The sequence below is a fragment of the Solanum tuberosum genome, unplaced genomic scaffold (assembly GCF_000226075.1).
Source record: "Solanum tuberosum cultivar DM 1-3 516 R44 unplaced genomic scaffold, SolTub_3.0 scf00214, whole genome shotgun sequence".
Taxonomy (NCBI): Eukaryota; Viridiplantae; Streptophyta; class Magnoliopsida; order Solanales; family Solanaceae; genus Solanum; species Solanum tuberosum.
In genome coordinates, this window is record NW_006239139.1 from 913075 (window position 1) to 931220 (window position 18146).

Sequence of the window (18146 nt, forward strand, 5' to 3'; positions counted from 1 at the left end):
AATTTCAAAGCTCACTGTTGTGTGTGACATTTCATCGAACGCCTTGTTTTCAGCATTGAAAAAAGGTCCCGATACCAAATTTGCTCCCTCTACTGACTTTGCATTCCCTGTATGAGGTGAGTACCTGTCTTTAAGTGCTTCAGTCTCAGTATTACTTCCAGTAATCAATGCCAAGGAATCCACATGTTAATACGTCTCTGGCAATTTATAAAGCACAAAGTCCGCCTTTGAGTTACCAGTTTCATAGGCAAAATCAAGGGCAGATGATGCTGGAAAATGACTGGGAGACACCACAGCTGATTGTGAAACTATAGGGACATAATTAACGCAGTCAAAAATGAACTTGTGATGAATTAGCTAGACGCCCCACTACATTGTTGTTGGTTTGTTGTTGAAAGCACTGAGCAAATTTACCCTTGAAATGCTTCCAATCAAAAATTAGCTTATTGTGAAATAGGCTTCACCATAAAGGTAGAATGAAGGAAGTGGAAAACAATCATTCTCGTCGAAGCCAAGATTTGTGAAGTACAAATCGGCCAGAAAATCCAGCTCTCTGGGTTGCCGTCGCCGCTGAATCTAGGTAGAAACATCGCCATTGTTGGAGACCGATGGAGGAAAGCACCAATGTAACAAACTCAATTTTCAACACAAACACTGATATATATATTGTTATTACGGAATACAAGTTACAACGTATAATACCCACAACAAAGTAACAACACACTAATTATAGATAGATAACATAGAAGAATGTAACTAGAAGGGGATGAGATTCTAGACCATAGAAAGGAGATGAGAGGATCAGAAAGCCAAAGCTTCACATAATTTTCATGCCCCTTCTTCTAACTTCTAGTCCTTTTTAATAGAGATACTAATTGGGCCTGGATCCCCAATTAAAAGTATTTAATAGCCCATAGGCCCTTACCGAGTCAGCTTGGTTCACAACAACATGTATCCTGTGGAATTAGTCGAGGCGTGTGCAAATTGGTCCAGATACCATGGAATTAGTCGAGGCGTGTGCTAGTTGCTATCGTGAAGGTAGACTATCAGAAATTCATCCAAATAACAATGTTGATTTGAAATTGGAACGAAGGGGGATATGAAGGAAGTTTGAGGTGAACATGGCTCCTTGTTTAGGAGATTTAAGGAATGTGACAAAAAGGATATTCAGGCAAGTTCAATCCATTGGGAAGTAAAGGGATTAAAAGGAATTATTCTCGCTATCATTTATTCTGTTTTATGAACATTACGAGTAAGTATCTGACTACTATAATGTAACAAGATGATACAGAGACAAACAGAGAAGTCGAAACCATGAAAAAGGCAAAACGACTAAATTATAAAAGTGCCAGAAAATACAAAGATAGAATGTATAACTTACGACTTGAGCTGTTGTAACCAAAGCTGCTGCAGCAGCGTGCACTAGCCTCCACAACCTGGTAGAAAGGAATTCCATATCACTAATTTATCCTCAGCAGCTCAACTTAAAAGTGATCATACATTTAAAAAAATCAACGTAAAGAATAAGTAAACTTCCATAGTTCCCTATATATGGATTCTGTTTTCTTTTTTCCAGTTGCAAGGTTGATATGACATTGACAGTTCTACTGGCTAAAAGCTTGATTTCCCTAAGTTAAATAATTTTGACCCTTCAAAAGTGAAAACACATAGTATTGCTAACACATAAAGGTATAAAGAATCAACACATAGTAAGCAGATGACAACAAAATAGTACGATAGTAGAAGTACAAGTAATCAACACATAGGACCAGAAATCGGCATACAAGGAATCAACATATAGTAACAAAAGAGTATGATAATCGAGGTACAAAGAATCTATCTATAGTAAAAAAACCAAAGAACAAGAAACTACTAGAGCAATACTACTACGACTACTAACAATTCAAATGAAAATCTTTTTCTTTTTTTTTTAAAAGATCTGTTTCTGCCTCAGTGATGGGATGAAGCAAAAGATAAACAAACACACTAATAAAAATTTGAATAAAACAGTACGACAATCAAGGTACAAGTAATCAACACATAGAAACCAAAATTGAGGTACAAGGATTCAACATATAGTAGCAAATGGTAACAAAACATTACGATAATCGAGGTACAAGTAATCAACATGTAGGAATAGACGAGGTACAAAGGAATCAACATATAGTAGCATATAGTAACAAAAAATACGATAATCAAAGTACAAGTAATCAACACAGCGGAATAGAAATTGAGGTACAAGGAATCAAACATATAGTAACAAAACAATACGATAATCGAGGTATAAAGAATCAACACATCATCGGAACAAAAACCAAGGCACTATACTATAATCGAGATACAACGAATCAAACAGATACTAACATAAATCAAATTAAGGACAAGAAACTACACAAGCTATAATACTACGAGTCTACGACTACGATTACGACTACAACTAAAAAGTCAAACAATAAAAAGATTAATTTTTTTTACCTCATTAGTCGGATGAAGCAAAAGATAAACGCATTGATAAAAAAAAGTCCCAATATCAACTTTCTCCACAGTAACACTATACACCTTCTTCACCCCTTCACATCCTCTTCGAAACTTGTCACGTGCCTCCTCCTCCGTTAACCTCACCGCTCCGACGACTGTCACGTGAGGTTCAAATTGGGGCCCACCAAATTCCGATCTAAGTCCACCCATCAATTTCTTAACCCTAACACTGACATCTTCCGATGGAATCGCCCAAACTGAATAAACTTCAGTTTTGTTGGTGTCTGCTTCGTTGAGTTGTACATTCTGCATTGGCTCTGGTACTGTGAGAATCGAATAAAAGAGTAAAAAAATGGCTATGAGTCCAAGAAATGAAAAGAATTTGATTATGAAAATGTTATTGAGCATGAAGAAGATGATGATTAAGGGATTTGAGAAAACCCATTTTTAAAAAGATATGATTTTTTTCGTTTAGAGGTAATGGTTGAGAAGTTGATGGAATATTACAGAGATGGTTTAGCTGGGTTTTTTTATTGTGGAAAATGGCATTATGTTCAACAAGTGGGGTATATGATTTGTTTTTTTAATTGTACATTAGCAAATTAGATGGTATGATGCGTGCATATTCATACTTCGAGGTATCTATTATATATTTAAATATTTGTAAACTAAATTTCAAACTCAACTCTCGTCTCAAAAAAATACAAATTTCACTGGTTACATGCTCTCACATCTCTTTCGTACCATGTCAAATACATGTATCTGAGTACGTACTCAAATATATATAGATTAAATTAAGTATAATTTATTTTAAATACAAAAGCATATATATACTAGTAATAACAAAGATTTTAATATTAATATAAATGAAAAATGTAACAATGTTGTAAAAAGAAGTAACTATGGAAGATGAAAGAAAGAAAATTTAATGAGTGAAATAAACAATACATAATAATCATTCAAATATAAAAAAAAATGATTTATTGTTACTATTTATTAAAATATTCTTAATAATTTGTCGTTAATCTCTTACTAATTATTATGCACATATATTTGAAATTTTATTGTTGATGTAATTATAATTTTTTTAAATGTAGAAAACTAAATTTATAGTTACATTTTATTTCTTAACTTGTGTGATTCACTTCAATTTGTCAATCATGTTTTAATATTGACTTTGTAAAATGTTTTTCAATTCTTTGATTTCAAGCTCAAACTAATTAGATTATCAAATAATTAAAATTTAAAAAAAAATTGTCTTAACTTTGAATGTGTAACAATCACTATAATATTGTTTCTTTTTGTTTTGTAATAAAAAGTATTACAAAATATTATATAAGTAAAAAAAAAATATATTCTAATTGGCATATGCAATCAAGTGAAGTCTTAATTTTATTTGTAAACACTTTTAGAATAATTTTAATAGTTTATATAACAACTGATTCCATTGAAAACTATTGAAAATATTTTAAAAATTATAATCAATAAGAGAGATTTAAACATTTGTGTTGTTATGCAATGTACAATAATTTATATATATTTATTCTTGTCTTACAAGATATTACAAGAAATGTTATACTATCAATTGAAAAAAAAATTAATTATTAAACTATAATCAATTACAGTATCTTTTTAGAATATATGAGAGTAAAATATGTATAAAAAATTAAATAAATGTAACTCTCTTTTCTAAAATTAAATAATACATAGACTCTCTCCTCGCTTCTTTCCTATTTCGCTTGCCTCACTCCCTTATCTCTCTATGTATTTATATTTCATAATGTTTTTGATATCAATATTATATGTATTTAATATCCATGATACATATTAACTCTTTTGCTTACCTCTCTCCCTATATGTGTCAGAGTACTTTTGATATAAAAAAATTGTACCAAAAGAAAACATTAGAGGAGGGTTGCCTCACTCCCTTGTCTCTCTATGTATTTATATTTCATAATATTTCTGATATCAATATTATATGTATTTAATATCCATGATACATATTAACTCTTTTGCTTAGTTCTCTCCCTATGTGTGTCAGAGTACATTTAATATAAAAAATACATGTATCAAAAGAAAACATTAGAGGAGGGTTGTATCTAACTTAAATTTAAGGGTTGAATGCAACTTAACTTTAATACAAAATTTTATTAGTGAAACCTGATAATTACACTGCATACAGAAACAATCTTTGAACCCAAATAGTCAACTTTCACTGAATCAAAAAAAAAAAAAACTAAATTGCTTCATGCAAGGGTTGAACTTCACATAGATATTCATATATTGCTTTTTAGTAAATGCCTTTTAAAAACAAAACATTAACATCTTTGCAAACCATGCATGCAAAAGCTTGTATACAAACTCATGGAAATGGTGCTATCTTCTTCATCTCAACATCCTCAACATCGATCATGAAACCCTTACCATGCTCCACCCAATAATCCGCCCTCGGATTGAGACGGGTGCGCTCGGATAAATCAGCCCGAGCTGTTTTCATGGCGTCGGTCGATATGTTGTACTTGTCATCTCTCTTCTTGACTAGACCTATTTTCACAATGCCTAAATCTACTGGTTGTGGAGACATCATTAGTGATGGAGGCCCAATTGGTAACTTGTCACCTTTGAAATTGCAAGTTAAATTAGCAATTAGTACCAAATTTCAAATGATCGAAGAATTTAAAATAGAATAATTCGTTTGAATCTCAAAATCAAAATAATCAACACAATATAATGCCCAAATTGAGATGAGAGGACTAATATACTATTATTAAAGACTTAAAAGAAACTCGTTTGACTCTCGAAATTGTCAATAGTGTCACATGAACTGAAACGAGACTGATTTATAATTTGTTAAATGGTAAAGTTACCTCTATCTGTCTGCCACGTACACCAGAATTTGCCATAGGTTTTGGTAAGATTCTCCAGTTCAGGCCTTATTACCATTTCTGGAACTCTTGGATTCACCCAAAGTCCTGATTTTATCTATCATATCAAATTTTCACAAAGATCAAACCGTTATATAAATATAAAATATATATATATGACTTATTTTAGACCAAGTACAAATGTACAATGAAACATAAGAGGTGTTTTATGTAATTACAAGTACAAAAAAATTTAATAACATAATAAATATACCACCAAAAATGATCTTTAGCAATAATTAATTAATGACAATAGCTTACATATTACCGCTAAATACAGTGGCGGATCCAAGATTTCACTCAAGGGGTTCGAAAAATAGGGATTTGGAAAGTGAAAAGTGATTTAGCCTTTAGGAATGAGACCTTGATTTTTTTTAGGTTCAAATCCACACTTTAAAAAAAACGAGAAAATTAGAAACTGAAACTAAATGAAAAAAAAGGTAAAAAAAAATGAAACGCTAACGCCGGGATGCAAATTCCAGACTCAAAAGTTGAACTTTAAGTAGACATGTCATTGTGCTATAGCTTTCTTCTTGCTCATGAGGGGTTCAAAATTATTTCCTCTGTTCCTTTTTATATGTCATCCCTTTCTATAAATAGATGGACCACAATACTTGTCGTTTTATAAATTCAATAAACAAATTACCATATTCTTCCCATTATATCCTTGATAGAGTAGTTAATTAATCTTGAAAATATATACTTTGACCAACCTAGAAAATCTATAAGTAATTAATATTCATTGGAGTACTTCATACATTTGCTTCTTTTTCCATTCACTATTCTAAAAAATCTGATTTTGAAAAAGAAGTATCAACAAACAAATTAAAACATTTTTACACAAATATATAGGAAAATTGAGGTGGGAAAAATTAATTTTTAAATTTTTTGGATCAATTGGTGAAAAAATTTGACTCAAAAAATAAACTCAAAAATTTAAATAGTCATCCAAATGCATTTTAATTTTTGAAATCTAACATATTCATCATTTATTATAAAGTTGACTTAAGAAAACATTAAATAAGGGCAGAAGGGTAAATTTACTTAATTTCTTAATGCAAGTGCAAATTAAAAAGATGACATATAAAAAAGGAACGGAGGAAATAATATATCTACATAAATACATAAAATTTACCTTATATATATATACATTGTAGTTTTTTGTCAGGGGGTTCGGGTGATCCCCTGGAAGTCTGGAACTCACGTGGGTCTGCCCCTAGCTAAATATATATTTTTAGCGTCAATTAACACACTTTGCAGATGTCCCTGAAGCCTATAGGACATTAAATCCAATGACAATTGACTAATACCGCTAAAACTTTATTACTCTTTATTAATTTATATATTTATTCCCCTAAAAGTGATTTTTATTGTAGTAATATGGTAACTAACCTACTAGGAGAAAACGATCTCTACGACCGCTCAGAAAGAAGAAAATAACCTTTCGAGAAAAGAAAAAAAAAAGATCAATCTCATGAGTCTTGGGTGTAAAAATGAATATTTAATTTCTTGTAAAATCGATATATAAAACTAAAAATAAATTTATAAAGGACTACAAAATCATTCGTCTACTAATATATGGTGTTAAAAAAAATGAAAATTAAGGTACAAACCTCGTGTGCATGAGAATGCCAAAGTTTTTGTTCTTCTTGAGGCAAACTTTCAAAGATACGATCAGATAATATATACTCCACCCCTGCATATAATTTCATAATTATTTATACCTATAGTTATATTAAAAAAAATTTAATGTATATTCACCCGATCGACACACATGTTGGTTCATTTGCTTGATAGGTTTTAAAGATTGCATCATTTGAGCCCCTTTGTCTAGCATATGTTGCCCCATTGACATAGGCTCTCCTGGTGGAACTTGCTCATGACCTTTTGTTGTAGAAGCCATAATGATAGAAATAATAATATTGAAATAATTAGACAGTTTTTCTTGAAATTTTTTGAAATATAAAAAAGTGATTGAAATGGATGGGGTTGAGTTGGGTGGAGCTTTATTAGGTTTTTGTTTTTATATTTGATGAGGTGGCATTGTATGATGTGGTGTATTTTTGGGTGGGCACGTAGGCATGCATGTGTCGTTGTGGTGGCATAGTATGATGTGGCGGATTTTTGGCTGGGCACGTAGGCATGCATGTGTCGTCGAGGTGGCTTGTATTTCTGAGCCTTGTAGCCACGTAATGGATTTGCATGGAGTGTTAGTTTTTTTGTGTTTGTCACTATTATTAGAGGAGATTCGGAATCAGGTAAAGCTAAGGGGATTCTGAACCTCTTTTTAATGGAAATTATAATTTTTTTTAATGTATATATAATAATAATAATTATTATTATTATTTTCATGTATATCAATATTTCGAATTATTTAGTGAGAATTACTTTGCATAAATTACCTGAGTGAACATTGATTTATTCTAAACTTTTGACTATAATTTAAGCAATAAAATTTAAATTGTATATATATAAGTTAAAAAGTATATATTTTTTTATATATATACATAATAAATCTTAAACGTACCGAATTTTGGCTGTCTTTATCTACCGTTAGCAAATCGCGTTAAATTTACCATTAATGCTATTGAGGAGTTCTAACGTAAAATGAGTGAACTTTCTGTATGCATTCAATTTTATCTTTCTTAATTTTTAATGATGGTCTGAAATAACTCTTGAATTGAAGTTTCGTTAGGTATCAAGGATAAAAACGAGACTTTTTCTTGAGGAAAAGATAAATTTAGATCAAAACAATTTTAATAGAGGGCAAAGTTACTCAATTTGAAATAGTATTTACTCCTTTAATTTTCCTTAATGAGAAATACAATTGATTGAATATAGCAAATCAATATTTTAAATATAAAATAGAAAGACCTTTTGCTAGACAACCAACAATAAGGAACTAATATTTCAATTTTCAAAATAACTGAATTTTCCAAGTACAATTAGAAAGAAACTGATATCCTTGCTAATATATAGCAAATAACATAAATTTCACTTTTAAATCTTCGTCAACAATAACAATAACATATCCACTGAAATCCTGTAAATGAGATTTGGAGAAGCTGATAGTGCTTATTGATCAACTCTACTCTTGCCTTGAGAAGGTCGAGAGACTGCTTCGATCTTTTAGAGCATGTACTCTACTATCATCTTGATCACTAGGACTTTTTTGTACCCTATACTTATACTTACTAGCAACAACCAAATAGACACAAAAATTCAAACAACACAACACAGCTAACATCAAGTAAAATAAATTTAAATGGTTCCTATTAAAATTATTCCCAACTAACCACCCTCCACTATTTGTAACTTTTTTAGTTGCCTTGTTCACAATTTTCACAATAATTGAACTCAAGAAATATCCAATTGACATTGAAGTCCATAGAAAACATGATGACACTGATTTCAATTCCTTTGGTGCTTGAGAGTAGAAGAATTCAAGAAGTCCCACATAGGTAAACATATCTGCAATTCCAAATATGAAGAATTGGATTGAGAGCCAAAACACACTAATAGGCAATGGTTGTAGCACGGGAATCGCATCAAGCATGTTGTGTTCCCGTGCTACTTGTTTGCGCTTGACTTCTAAGATGGATGCTGCTGTCATAGATAAAGCGGAGAGGACTAAGCCAACCCCGACTCGTTGCAAGTATGTTATGCCTGTATAGGTAGAAGTGACAAAATTAGCCTATAAAGATATGATATGCTCAACTCGCCCAAACCATCCATTTATAAATACAACTCAAACTCGCCCAAAGCATGTAAGTGTTTTGGGCTATTGGGATCAAACTCATTTTAGACCAAGTAATTTTTGGATGGATTAATAACCCATTTGTTTATTAATTCAAATCATTTTGATCCATTACATTCAGAAAAGAAAAAGAAACTTTAATTTTAATATGTAATCAATATCATTATATATAAAGAAAAAGAAAGTTTCAATATGTAATTTTTATAAATAAGAAAACAAAATAAAGATATATAATTTAGTAAGAGTTGGACTGGTTGAGTTATGACTTATTGTTTAGCTAGCCTATTTTGGCCCAATTCATTTCACCTCAAGTAATATCAGGACGAGTTAATGACTCGCCCCTGCCCATTTATTAACTCAGTTCATTTTGACCTGCCAAATTTAGCTCAATCAACTTATTTATTAGCTCATTAATCTATTTTGACCCGTCCAAATTCAGTTAAACTCGTTCTCTTGACAGCCTTACCTGTGGGAATGCCGGTAAACTTGCGCAAGATTGGAACGATGATTTGATCGTAGACGGGGATGATGATGATCAAGAACACAATGGGGATGATTGGCAATGAGGCAGGTGGTATGTGAAAGGAATTTGTGATCCTTGTATCCATGGTGAAGCCTTGTTGAATTGAAAATGTCTGAAGTTGGGCTAGACAAAGTGTCATAATAATTGTACAACAAAAAACAGGTACCATACTTAGCAAGATTTTTGCATTTTCTACTTGTGTAACTCTACAAAGTCTCCATGGATTAATTGTTTTTGCAGATTGTTGTTGTTGTTGTTGTTGTGATGTTTGAATAATAGCTGCTTTATCCAAGAACCTAGAAAAGAAAAAAAAGAAATAAGTTAAGTCGGATTTCTCAGACTCTTCAAAAATGTTGTTGCACCAATCCTGTTTGTTAGGTGCGATACTTATTATTATCTTTCAGGTGATTTGATAATATAAAAATTTGGTCGAATAAGTATATGAAACAGAGAAATAACTAACTTGTATGTATCAGTATGAGGTAGAAACTCTGCTTGAATTGCAGCTTCCTCATCCTCGTCGATCTCATAGAGATTGGACGAGTCCTGAGGAAGTTGAAGATTTCTGTTTCTTATGGCTGCAACATACACCTATCAATAAGAACACAAGTAAGGAAAACAAAATTAGAAAAATGATCACAGTTTGTCATAGAGAGAATTGTAAGAGTACTATTAGACTCTATGTTTGGTCGGATCGTTTAAATAATGTAGTTGTACTCGTGTCAGATCCTCAAAAAAATGAATAAAATTTGGAGGATTCTACACATATCAGGCAACATTTCCAAAGGATTCAAGCAACATATAGCTAAGACTTATGTTTAACTTTCGAAAGGACGATCTTTATGTTTTTGAATCCACAAAATAAGTGTTTGTACTAGAGTTTTTCACGAGTTTCATACTTTGACTATATGCTATTCTCTTTACCTACCTAAACTATCACGCTCTTTGTATTAAAACACATGCTATTCTCTACGTGTGTTTTTTAATACACCAAGAAAGTAATAAATAGTTCATGAGGTATGAAACTTACGAAAAGGTGACAGTTTACCTGGAAAATTTCAGTGATGGCACTTCTTCCCTTGATAACAAATATTCTATACCATGGTAATCCAACACAAAATATTATTGCACCACACAACATAGCCAATGTGCTCACAAAAAATCCCCAATCCCATCCTTTATGTTCTTGAATCCACACAATAAATGTTGTACTAAATGAACCACCAAGACACACAGCTAACAAAAGCCAATTGAAGAAACTTGACATTTGAATTGCTTCTTTCTTGTCTTTCTCATCAAATTGATCAGCACCATGTGATGGCAATGCTGATTTTATTCCTGCTGAGCCAAGTGCTACCAAATAAAGTGCAACAAATAAAAGTGCTGCATTTTTTCCATCAACTTTCTCACAATTTGATGTTGGATCCAGAATGTTGCAAAGTGTTGGCTTGTATTTGGGATAGTGTGCTTGAAATGCTAGCAATCCTAGTCCCTATCAAATAGTTGAGGAATTTCATTAGTGTAACATTTCCGTAATATAAGGGGTATAAATAAGTTCAGACTCTTCAAAAATATCGACATGTGCTAGACTTCTCTAAGATCCGATTCGAGGGTATATCCCTCTTCTATTGTTCTTAGACGGATCTCTCACTCTTGATGAGTGTCGGATTCTCCAAAAGTAACGTATTTTTGAAGAATTCAACACGGGTACGGCAACATTTTTGGAGTGTCTAAGAAAAACATAGGTATAAGCTATGTTGCTTGGACTTTCGAAAAAATAATGTTGTGCCCGTGTCAGATGTCGGATCCTTCAAAAATATGCTACTTTTGAAGGATCTGATATACAGTTGTTGATATTTAAAGGGTCCGAGTAACATAGGATATAAGTGTTTGATTATAAATTATTATAGGGTGTTTTATTATCTGTATTTGAATCATATTATATGGTTGTTTTAAGTCATTTAATTACCAAAAATATAATTAGATGTCACTCACAAATGATATGTAGAGGAAAAAACTAAAAAAATCTATGTTTTGTTTTGGAACTAATAGGCATAGTTAACATGATATTATATACTATCCATTCAATATTTGTTTTTTCTTACAAAATGAACCTAAAATAGCAAAGTTAGATCTAGGATTCAATCTCTATAAGTTCAAACCTATTAGTATATGTTACAACTTCGATGGTTTTTTACACATGAAATTATGTTTTGCATAAAAAATACTAGTTTCAAATGAACCTGATGTCGTAATATGGCATCCACCTCAACATGTTAGGTATACCCTTAGATTTATCTTTAATCAGGAGTACATGATTTGTATATTGTCGATGCATAAAACTTTAAAAAAACTACTCACTTAGATAAAATTAACAAGATGAAGAGAATATGAAATATTACCAAGAATTCAATCCAACATGAAACAAAAACAGCTGTGAATCTTCCAATATAAGTGTCAGCTAGGATTGCCACAAGGACAGTTAAAATATAACTGGTTCCTGAGTAATTTGTAACTTGAGTTGCTGCATCAGCTACATCATAATGCATCACTCCATTGAAATAAGTCACCAAGGTTACTCCTAACACAAATGATGCTATGTTCTCACAAGCAAATGTACCTAGTAATTAATACACATAATGTTAAATGGTGGAATCATCGACTGAGCTAGGATTTTCACTCAGGGAATTCAACCTATGGTATGTAGTCAAAATATATATTTATAAAGTAGATACACATATGATTATATTCTTAAGGGAAAAGGGCCTGATATACCCTTCAACTTTGTCATTTAGAGCTGATATACCCCTAGTTATGAAAGTGGCTCATATATATCCCTACTGGTATAGAAATAGCTCACATATACCCTTTTCTCTAACGGAAGTGAAAAATTAATTTTAGTTTAATTTTTTAATAATATTTTAAACAAAATATAATCCCATATGGGTATACTTAATCCTCCTCAAACATATATTTTTTTGACTTTTTTGTTTGTTTCAATGACTAATTAGATTTATTATTTTGATGGTCAAATTAATTTATGTTTCACTAATATTCTTGTAAAATTTATTATAGATGACCCAATTTTTTTTCCAAATACAAAAACTAAATAACAATATAGCCGAAAAATAGTTTTAAATTATAATATAGTCAAAAAAAATTATTTTAAATTTTTTTCTTACATTAAGGAATAAAAGAAAAAAATAAAATAAGAATAAGAAACTCAAGTAATGATAATCAAAGAAGTCAAAAAATAATTTATGTATGAAAAAGATTAAAATATACCTTGAACTTTGCTAGAAGGATCATATATAACCCTAAATGATTTTTTTTTAAAAATTAAAGGTTAAATATATAAATTTAAAACTATTTTTTTCACTCCCGTTAAATGAAGGGTATATGTGAGCTCATTTTGTAACGGTAGGGGTATATGTGAGCCGTTTGTATAACGGTAAGAGTATATATAAGCCACTTTTATAACAAGAGGCATATCAGCTCCAAATGACAAAGTTGAGGGGTATATCAGATCCTTTATACGTGAAATTATTGTATCTGAGGTGCTGAAGATCTTTCAAAAATAACATCTCTACCTCCACGAGGTAGTTAATAAATCTTCTCCCGAAACTTCATTTATAAAATTTTACTAGATATGTTATTGTATATCAGCTCCAAATAACAAATTTAAGGGGTATATCAGACTCTTTTCCCTATTCTTAATAATGGTATGGCATAATTATTTGGAGAAATCATGTGAAAACTTGGTACAGAGCGAACAATATCACACTATGTTATGAATATTAATCTTGAATCGACTTAATTCAATAAAATGGTATGGAAAGTAATGGTGCAATAATATTATTAATTTTGTGAAATGTTTTGTGAAAAAATTATATGATCTTAGCTTAGAACAGACAATATCACACCGTGTTAATAATATATATATTTGTGTTGAAGGGTTCTTGAGTCAATATTCATTACCTAAAATGAGTAAGGAAGGACCTTGTCCTCCATGTTTATCTTTAGTAGCTATTCTTCCTCTCCAATCAACCTTTCCTTCAAGAACTTCACTCTTATCCTACAACCAAGATATTAGGAAAAAAATAATCAAGAAAACATAAAGAACTAAAATTCATATTATATAAATCAATATGGAGAAATTGAGAAATGAGAAATGGATTAAGGGTATGTTCGGTACGAAGAAAAATATTTTCCGGTGCATTTTCCATATTCGATTGGTTAAAAGTTTTGGAGAACATATTCTCTACGAAAACAAGTTTCTTAAAAATGAGTAAATGAGTTCTCTAATGGAAGTGGGAAAAACAAATTTCACATTAATGACGTCCTCCTCGCCCCCTCGCCCCATCTCCACCATCCAACGTGCCTACTCCATACGGCCTCCACCTATCATAATATTTGTCTATATCATATACAAATAATTTTAAAATAATATTTTTTTGATTACGTATCGAGCACACACAAAAATAAATTTACTTATTTTCTGGGAAACTATTTTTCTTTGTACCGAACACACCATATATAAATGGAAAATTAAGTACCATAGCTACTCAAAAATTGTGATCCTAATGCAAGCAAATAGAAGAACAATATTAGAGTGGCAATAATTAGGGTGAATGTTAGTACTATTTATTTAAGAGATAATGAGATATTTATTTACTATACTTACAAGTGGTGACAAAAATTCAAAATCAAAAGAAACCTCTTTTTGCTGCCGTCTTTGAAAGAGAGATTCTCATGAATAAATGAAACATTCAAAATAATGCTCAGAAGAAGGTGACAATAAATCATACTATCAATTTTCATTAGAATAATCCCTTATTAAAAAAAAGGATAATCCCTTAGTGTTTAGTTAAGGTGTGTTACTGGAATTTCGATCATAGTCTAGGGGTATTTGTGCCTTATCCCACTAAAAAAAAGAAAGAAATTCATATCATATAAGTAGTTAATGTATATGAAAAGAAAGATATATATAATGGGTGAAATTACTCGTAATGGTGTGAGCCCTTCCGGTGAAAATCATGTGAGTTCGGTTCAAAGAGGATAATATCGCACAATATTATTAAGAGTATCTTTGGATTAACTAGACTATGGTTCCACAAGGTGAGTATGGTAATGATGAAGTAATGGCATGAGACTCGGTTTACTATGCCTTTGCCATGTCAAAAATAACTTGTAGATACACTCACATAAAAAGAAGCCAACTTTGGATTTCGATGGCCATAAATGCTCGGACATGTGAGTGACACACGGTGAATCTCAAAAATAAGTTATAGTTTCTTGAACCAAAAAGTCTATTGGACTTTAGCCCAGAACTATATATTACTCTCGTTCCAAAATATTTCTTATGTTTTGAAATCTACATATCCCTTAAACGCCCTTAAGAAAACATTAATTAGGAGGAGTGTTTGGCTATTTTACCCTTGTTTATGTTTTAAGATATAATCTCTCTTTATTAAATATTTACTATTAATTACTACTAAGGATATATGGCAAGAAAATAATTGTTTTTATTTGAACTTTTAAAAGGACAAAAAATTTAAGACAAATATTTTTAACAAAGACGACAGGTATTTTGAGATGGAGAAAATATTTCAATATATTTAATTTCACGTCAATTGACATTTAAATTGATGCAATACGTTTCCTTTATTATTTCATTTTTGTCAACACACCAATGTATAACTAATAATATGGTAAACAAGTTAATCCAGTTTAATGACGGAGAAAACAAACTAATCTCTCCATATATTTTGGACACTAATTGAATAGTAACCATGAACTAATTAAATGTTTTTTTAAATGATTAATGTGGACACTGTCTTTTTTAATTATTTCTCATCGAGTGCTTAGTATCTGCTTGGAAAATTCTATTTGGCTCTCCACCACGATGTCTTATCATTTCTTTTTCAGGTCAAAGAAACCAACAATATTCATCAGTACCACCGCCACAAGAACTTCATTAGCCATTTAGACCACCCCTTTCATCTCTTCCATCCAAATTCCACAATTTTAACACCAATTTCAAGGTCGAAGTTCTTGCTAATTATGAAAAGTATTAAAAAATGGGTGAGGAAATGGGGCTTCTATGGTGGTGAACTCAGAGGCGAACCCAGGATTTAAAGACAACGGGGGCACCACTAGCTGTGGATACGTGTTAGTTGAAGTATCAACACTTTGCCATAAAATATTGTGAAATAAGTATAAAATCGATGTATCGATAAATATAAATTAAACGAAAGTGTAACAAAGTTCAATGTGTGGTAAAAAATTGTCAAACAAATATAATAAAATGTATCAATAAATATAAATTTAACGAATGTGTAACATAGTTCAATGTGTGGTTTGATGGTTTTGACCTTATAAACTTTAAGGTTGCTAGTTCGAATCTAGCTTGAGTTCATATATACATGCGTTTTAAAAAAAATATATATATATATGACAACAACATACCCAAAATCGCACCCTAAAAAATGACAATAAATATTAATGAGAATCGAAACCAGGACACCTTGCTAAGCGAAGATGTGAAAAATCAAGCATTGAACCAGTGCACCACATTAGTTTTGGTGATTAAGGGTGCACAAGTAAACATATTATATGTATTTAGGCATATACATATATATTATATACATAAATTTTTTCGAAGTTAACAGGTGCACAAATACCCCTTCATCTAAGGTAGGTCCACCTCTGGTGGTGGTGGTTCAACGATGGTGATAAAGGAAATGTACTAAGGTGGATGTTGAGTGTTGAGAGAGAGAGGAAAAAAAGAGTAAAGAAAATAAAATAAAATAAAATAAAATAAAATAAAAGGCAATGTATCAGTTCTTTGACTCTCACTTGTCTTTGAGAGAGTGAACACTTTTTATGTCATGTCAGCACTTTAAGGGGTCATTTGATTGAGAATAAGTTATCCAAGATTAATTATTTTGGGATTAGTTATCCTAGTATAACTTATCCCGCCATGTATATGGTATAACTTATCCCATTACTATGGTATAAATGGTGGGATAAATTATCTCAAACATGGCAACCAACAAGATACAAAAAATTTATTCCATTACTATTTTCTTATCCCAAGACTATTTATTCTTAACCTTCACACCAAACGACCCCTAAGAGTACATGTATGCCGCTTTAAAATAGTCCAAAAAAGTAATAGGATATCCATAAAATATAAATGTGTAGTTGAAAGTCTGATTATAAATTGAGGGTATTTGGCTGTTTTCTCAAAAAATATCTATTTATCCTATATCTCCTGTGGCTGTGGGGTTTTCTTATTTCTATTCCATTGGAGTGATAATTTGACAAGGATTTGAATTATTGTAGAAAGTAACCAACAAACACAAAGATTTAAAAGGAAGGCGTCAAGATTGATTTATAAATACACAAGTTTCAATTTTTTTAACGGAGAAGGATCTAAAATGCCCCTCAAGTATTTGAATTGGTACAAAATTATCCTCCATCCACCTATTGACCCTAAAATACCTCTGACGTCCACCTTTCAGCTCAAAAATACCCTTATATCTAATGGATCATACTCATTAGGTGGATGGAAGGTAATATTGTACCAAATCTCATAGTTTAAGGGTATTTTAGGCCATTTCCGTAGAAAAATAATTTGAAATTACTTAATATATAAGCTCTCATGATTAACTTGATTTTCCATTTCATAGTAAATTTAAAATTATAAAAAGGTTAGGCATCTACTCTATACACTCCTCCCTCTCGGCCCGATCCTTCACTTCCTATCTCTTCCATTTTTTTCTATTTAGATCTTGGCCACCATTTTATTTTATTTTTATTTAATTTATGACAAACAAGAGAGAGAAAAGGAGGAAAATAATGACGCATTCATATAGAAATAATTAGTTCAATGAAAGATGACTTAATTGAGCAAATATGTGCAAATATTACATTTTTCTTTTGTGTGTACCCAAAATTAAAAATAAAAGAATAAAAATAATCATTTCTCTTATCCCCACCATCATCCCATCATGACAATAATACTAATTAAAAGAATATAAATATGTGAGTTCATTTCAAGTTTGAGTCCCGGATATTCTAATTAAGAATAATAGATTAAAAAAAGTAATAAAAGAGAAAATGAACAAGACATTTGGATAATTGAGAGAAAATTTTATATTAATGAAACTAATAATTTTATTAGATGGACAATTTAGTTGGATCCCCATTTAAGAGTTGGATTACATTATAATAAATTAGGGTTGATTTAAAATAGTTTAATAGGAAGATATCATGAAATTAATTGTTTTTTCAATATTATTTTCAAGTGTATCGGGTCAAAATATGAATCATAAGTGATTTTATAGAAAAATAATTTTTTTTAAAATATCATTTTTATTATTTATTTGAGAAGGTTTAAATTTGGACCAATGGCATTAAACAATATAATTAATAAATATTTAATAATTTTACTTTAAGG

At 30.9% G+C, this 18146-nt stretch overlaps 3 protein-coding genes across 3 annotated transcripts in view; all 3 read right to left on the reverse strand.

The window, feature by feature from the left end:
* The window catches only part of LOC107062256 (cyclic phosphodiesterase-like), a 13715-nt gene extending 10697 nt beyond the window's left edge, over positions 1-3018 (reverse strand). Inside the window, exons 1-2 of the mRNA XM_015312667.1 lie at positions 2476-3018; positions 1382-1436 (exon numbers count right to left, since the gene is read on the reverse strand). Of these exons, the coding sequence (XP_015168153.1) occupies positions 1382-1436; positions 2476-2886 (466 nt within the window). The 5' untranslated portion in view covers positions 2887-3018. The remainder of the gene's footprint in view (positions 1-1381; positions 1437-2475) is intronic.
* Positions 3019-4840: 1822 nt separating this feature from the next.
* Positions 4841-7305, reverse strand: LOC102595351 (uncharacterized). The gene is made up of 4 exons (XM_006356063.1): positions 7164-7305; positions 7016-7098; positions 5346-5460; positions 4841-5097 (listed from the first exon to the last, which is right to left on the reverse strand). The coding sequence occupies exons 1-4, from the start codon at positions 7303-7305 to the stop codon at positions 4841-4843; spliced, it is 597 nt and encodes a 198-aa protein (XP_006356125.1).
* Positions 7306-8490: 1185 nt separating this feature from the next.
* LOC102595682 (protein NRT1/ PTR FAMILY 4.5-like) lies at positions 8491-15667 on the reverse strand. Its single transcript, XM_006356064.1, has 7 exons — positions 15641-15667; positions 13661-13757; positions 12085-12302; positions 10731-11174; positions 10146-10273; positions 9626-9978; positions 8491-9068 (listed from the first exon to the last, which is right to left on the reverse strand). Exons 1-7 carry the CDS (start codon positions 15665-15667, stop codon positions 8491-8493), a joined length of 1845 nt encoding a protein of 614 aa, XP_006356126.1.
* Between the last annotated feature and the right edge of the window lie 2479 nt (positions 15668-18146).

Bases quoted from the DNA above. Each gene is read 5' to 3' on its own strand.
- LOC102595351 (XM_006356063.1), bottom strand. From the start codon at position 7,305: ATGGCTTCTACAACAAAAGGTCATGAGCAAGTTCCACCAGGAGAGCCT. The intron at 5,461-7,015 runs GTTTGTACCTTA...TTGATATGATAG, and splicing joins GGCATTCTCATGCACACGAG to ATAAAATCAGGACTTTGGGT. The intron at 5,098-5,345 runs GTAACTTTACCA...GCAATTTCAAAG, and splicing joins TACGTGGCAGACAGATAGAG to GTGACAAGTTACCAATTGGG.
- LOC102595682 (XM_006356064.1), bottom strand. From the start codon at position 15,667: ATGGCTAATGAAGTTCTTGTGGCGGTG. The intron at 12,303-13,660 runs GTAATGAATATT...ATTAATTACTAG, and splicing joins TCCTTCCTTACTCATTTTAG to GTACATTTGCTTGTGAGAAC. The intron at 9,069-9,625 runs GTAAGGCTGTCA...CTACCTATACAG, and splicing joins GTTTACCGGCATTCCCACAG to GCATAACATACTTGCAACGA.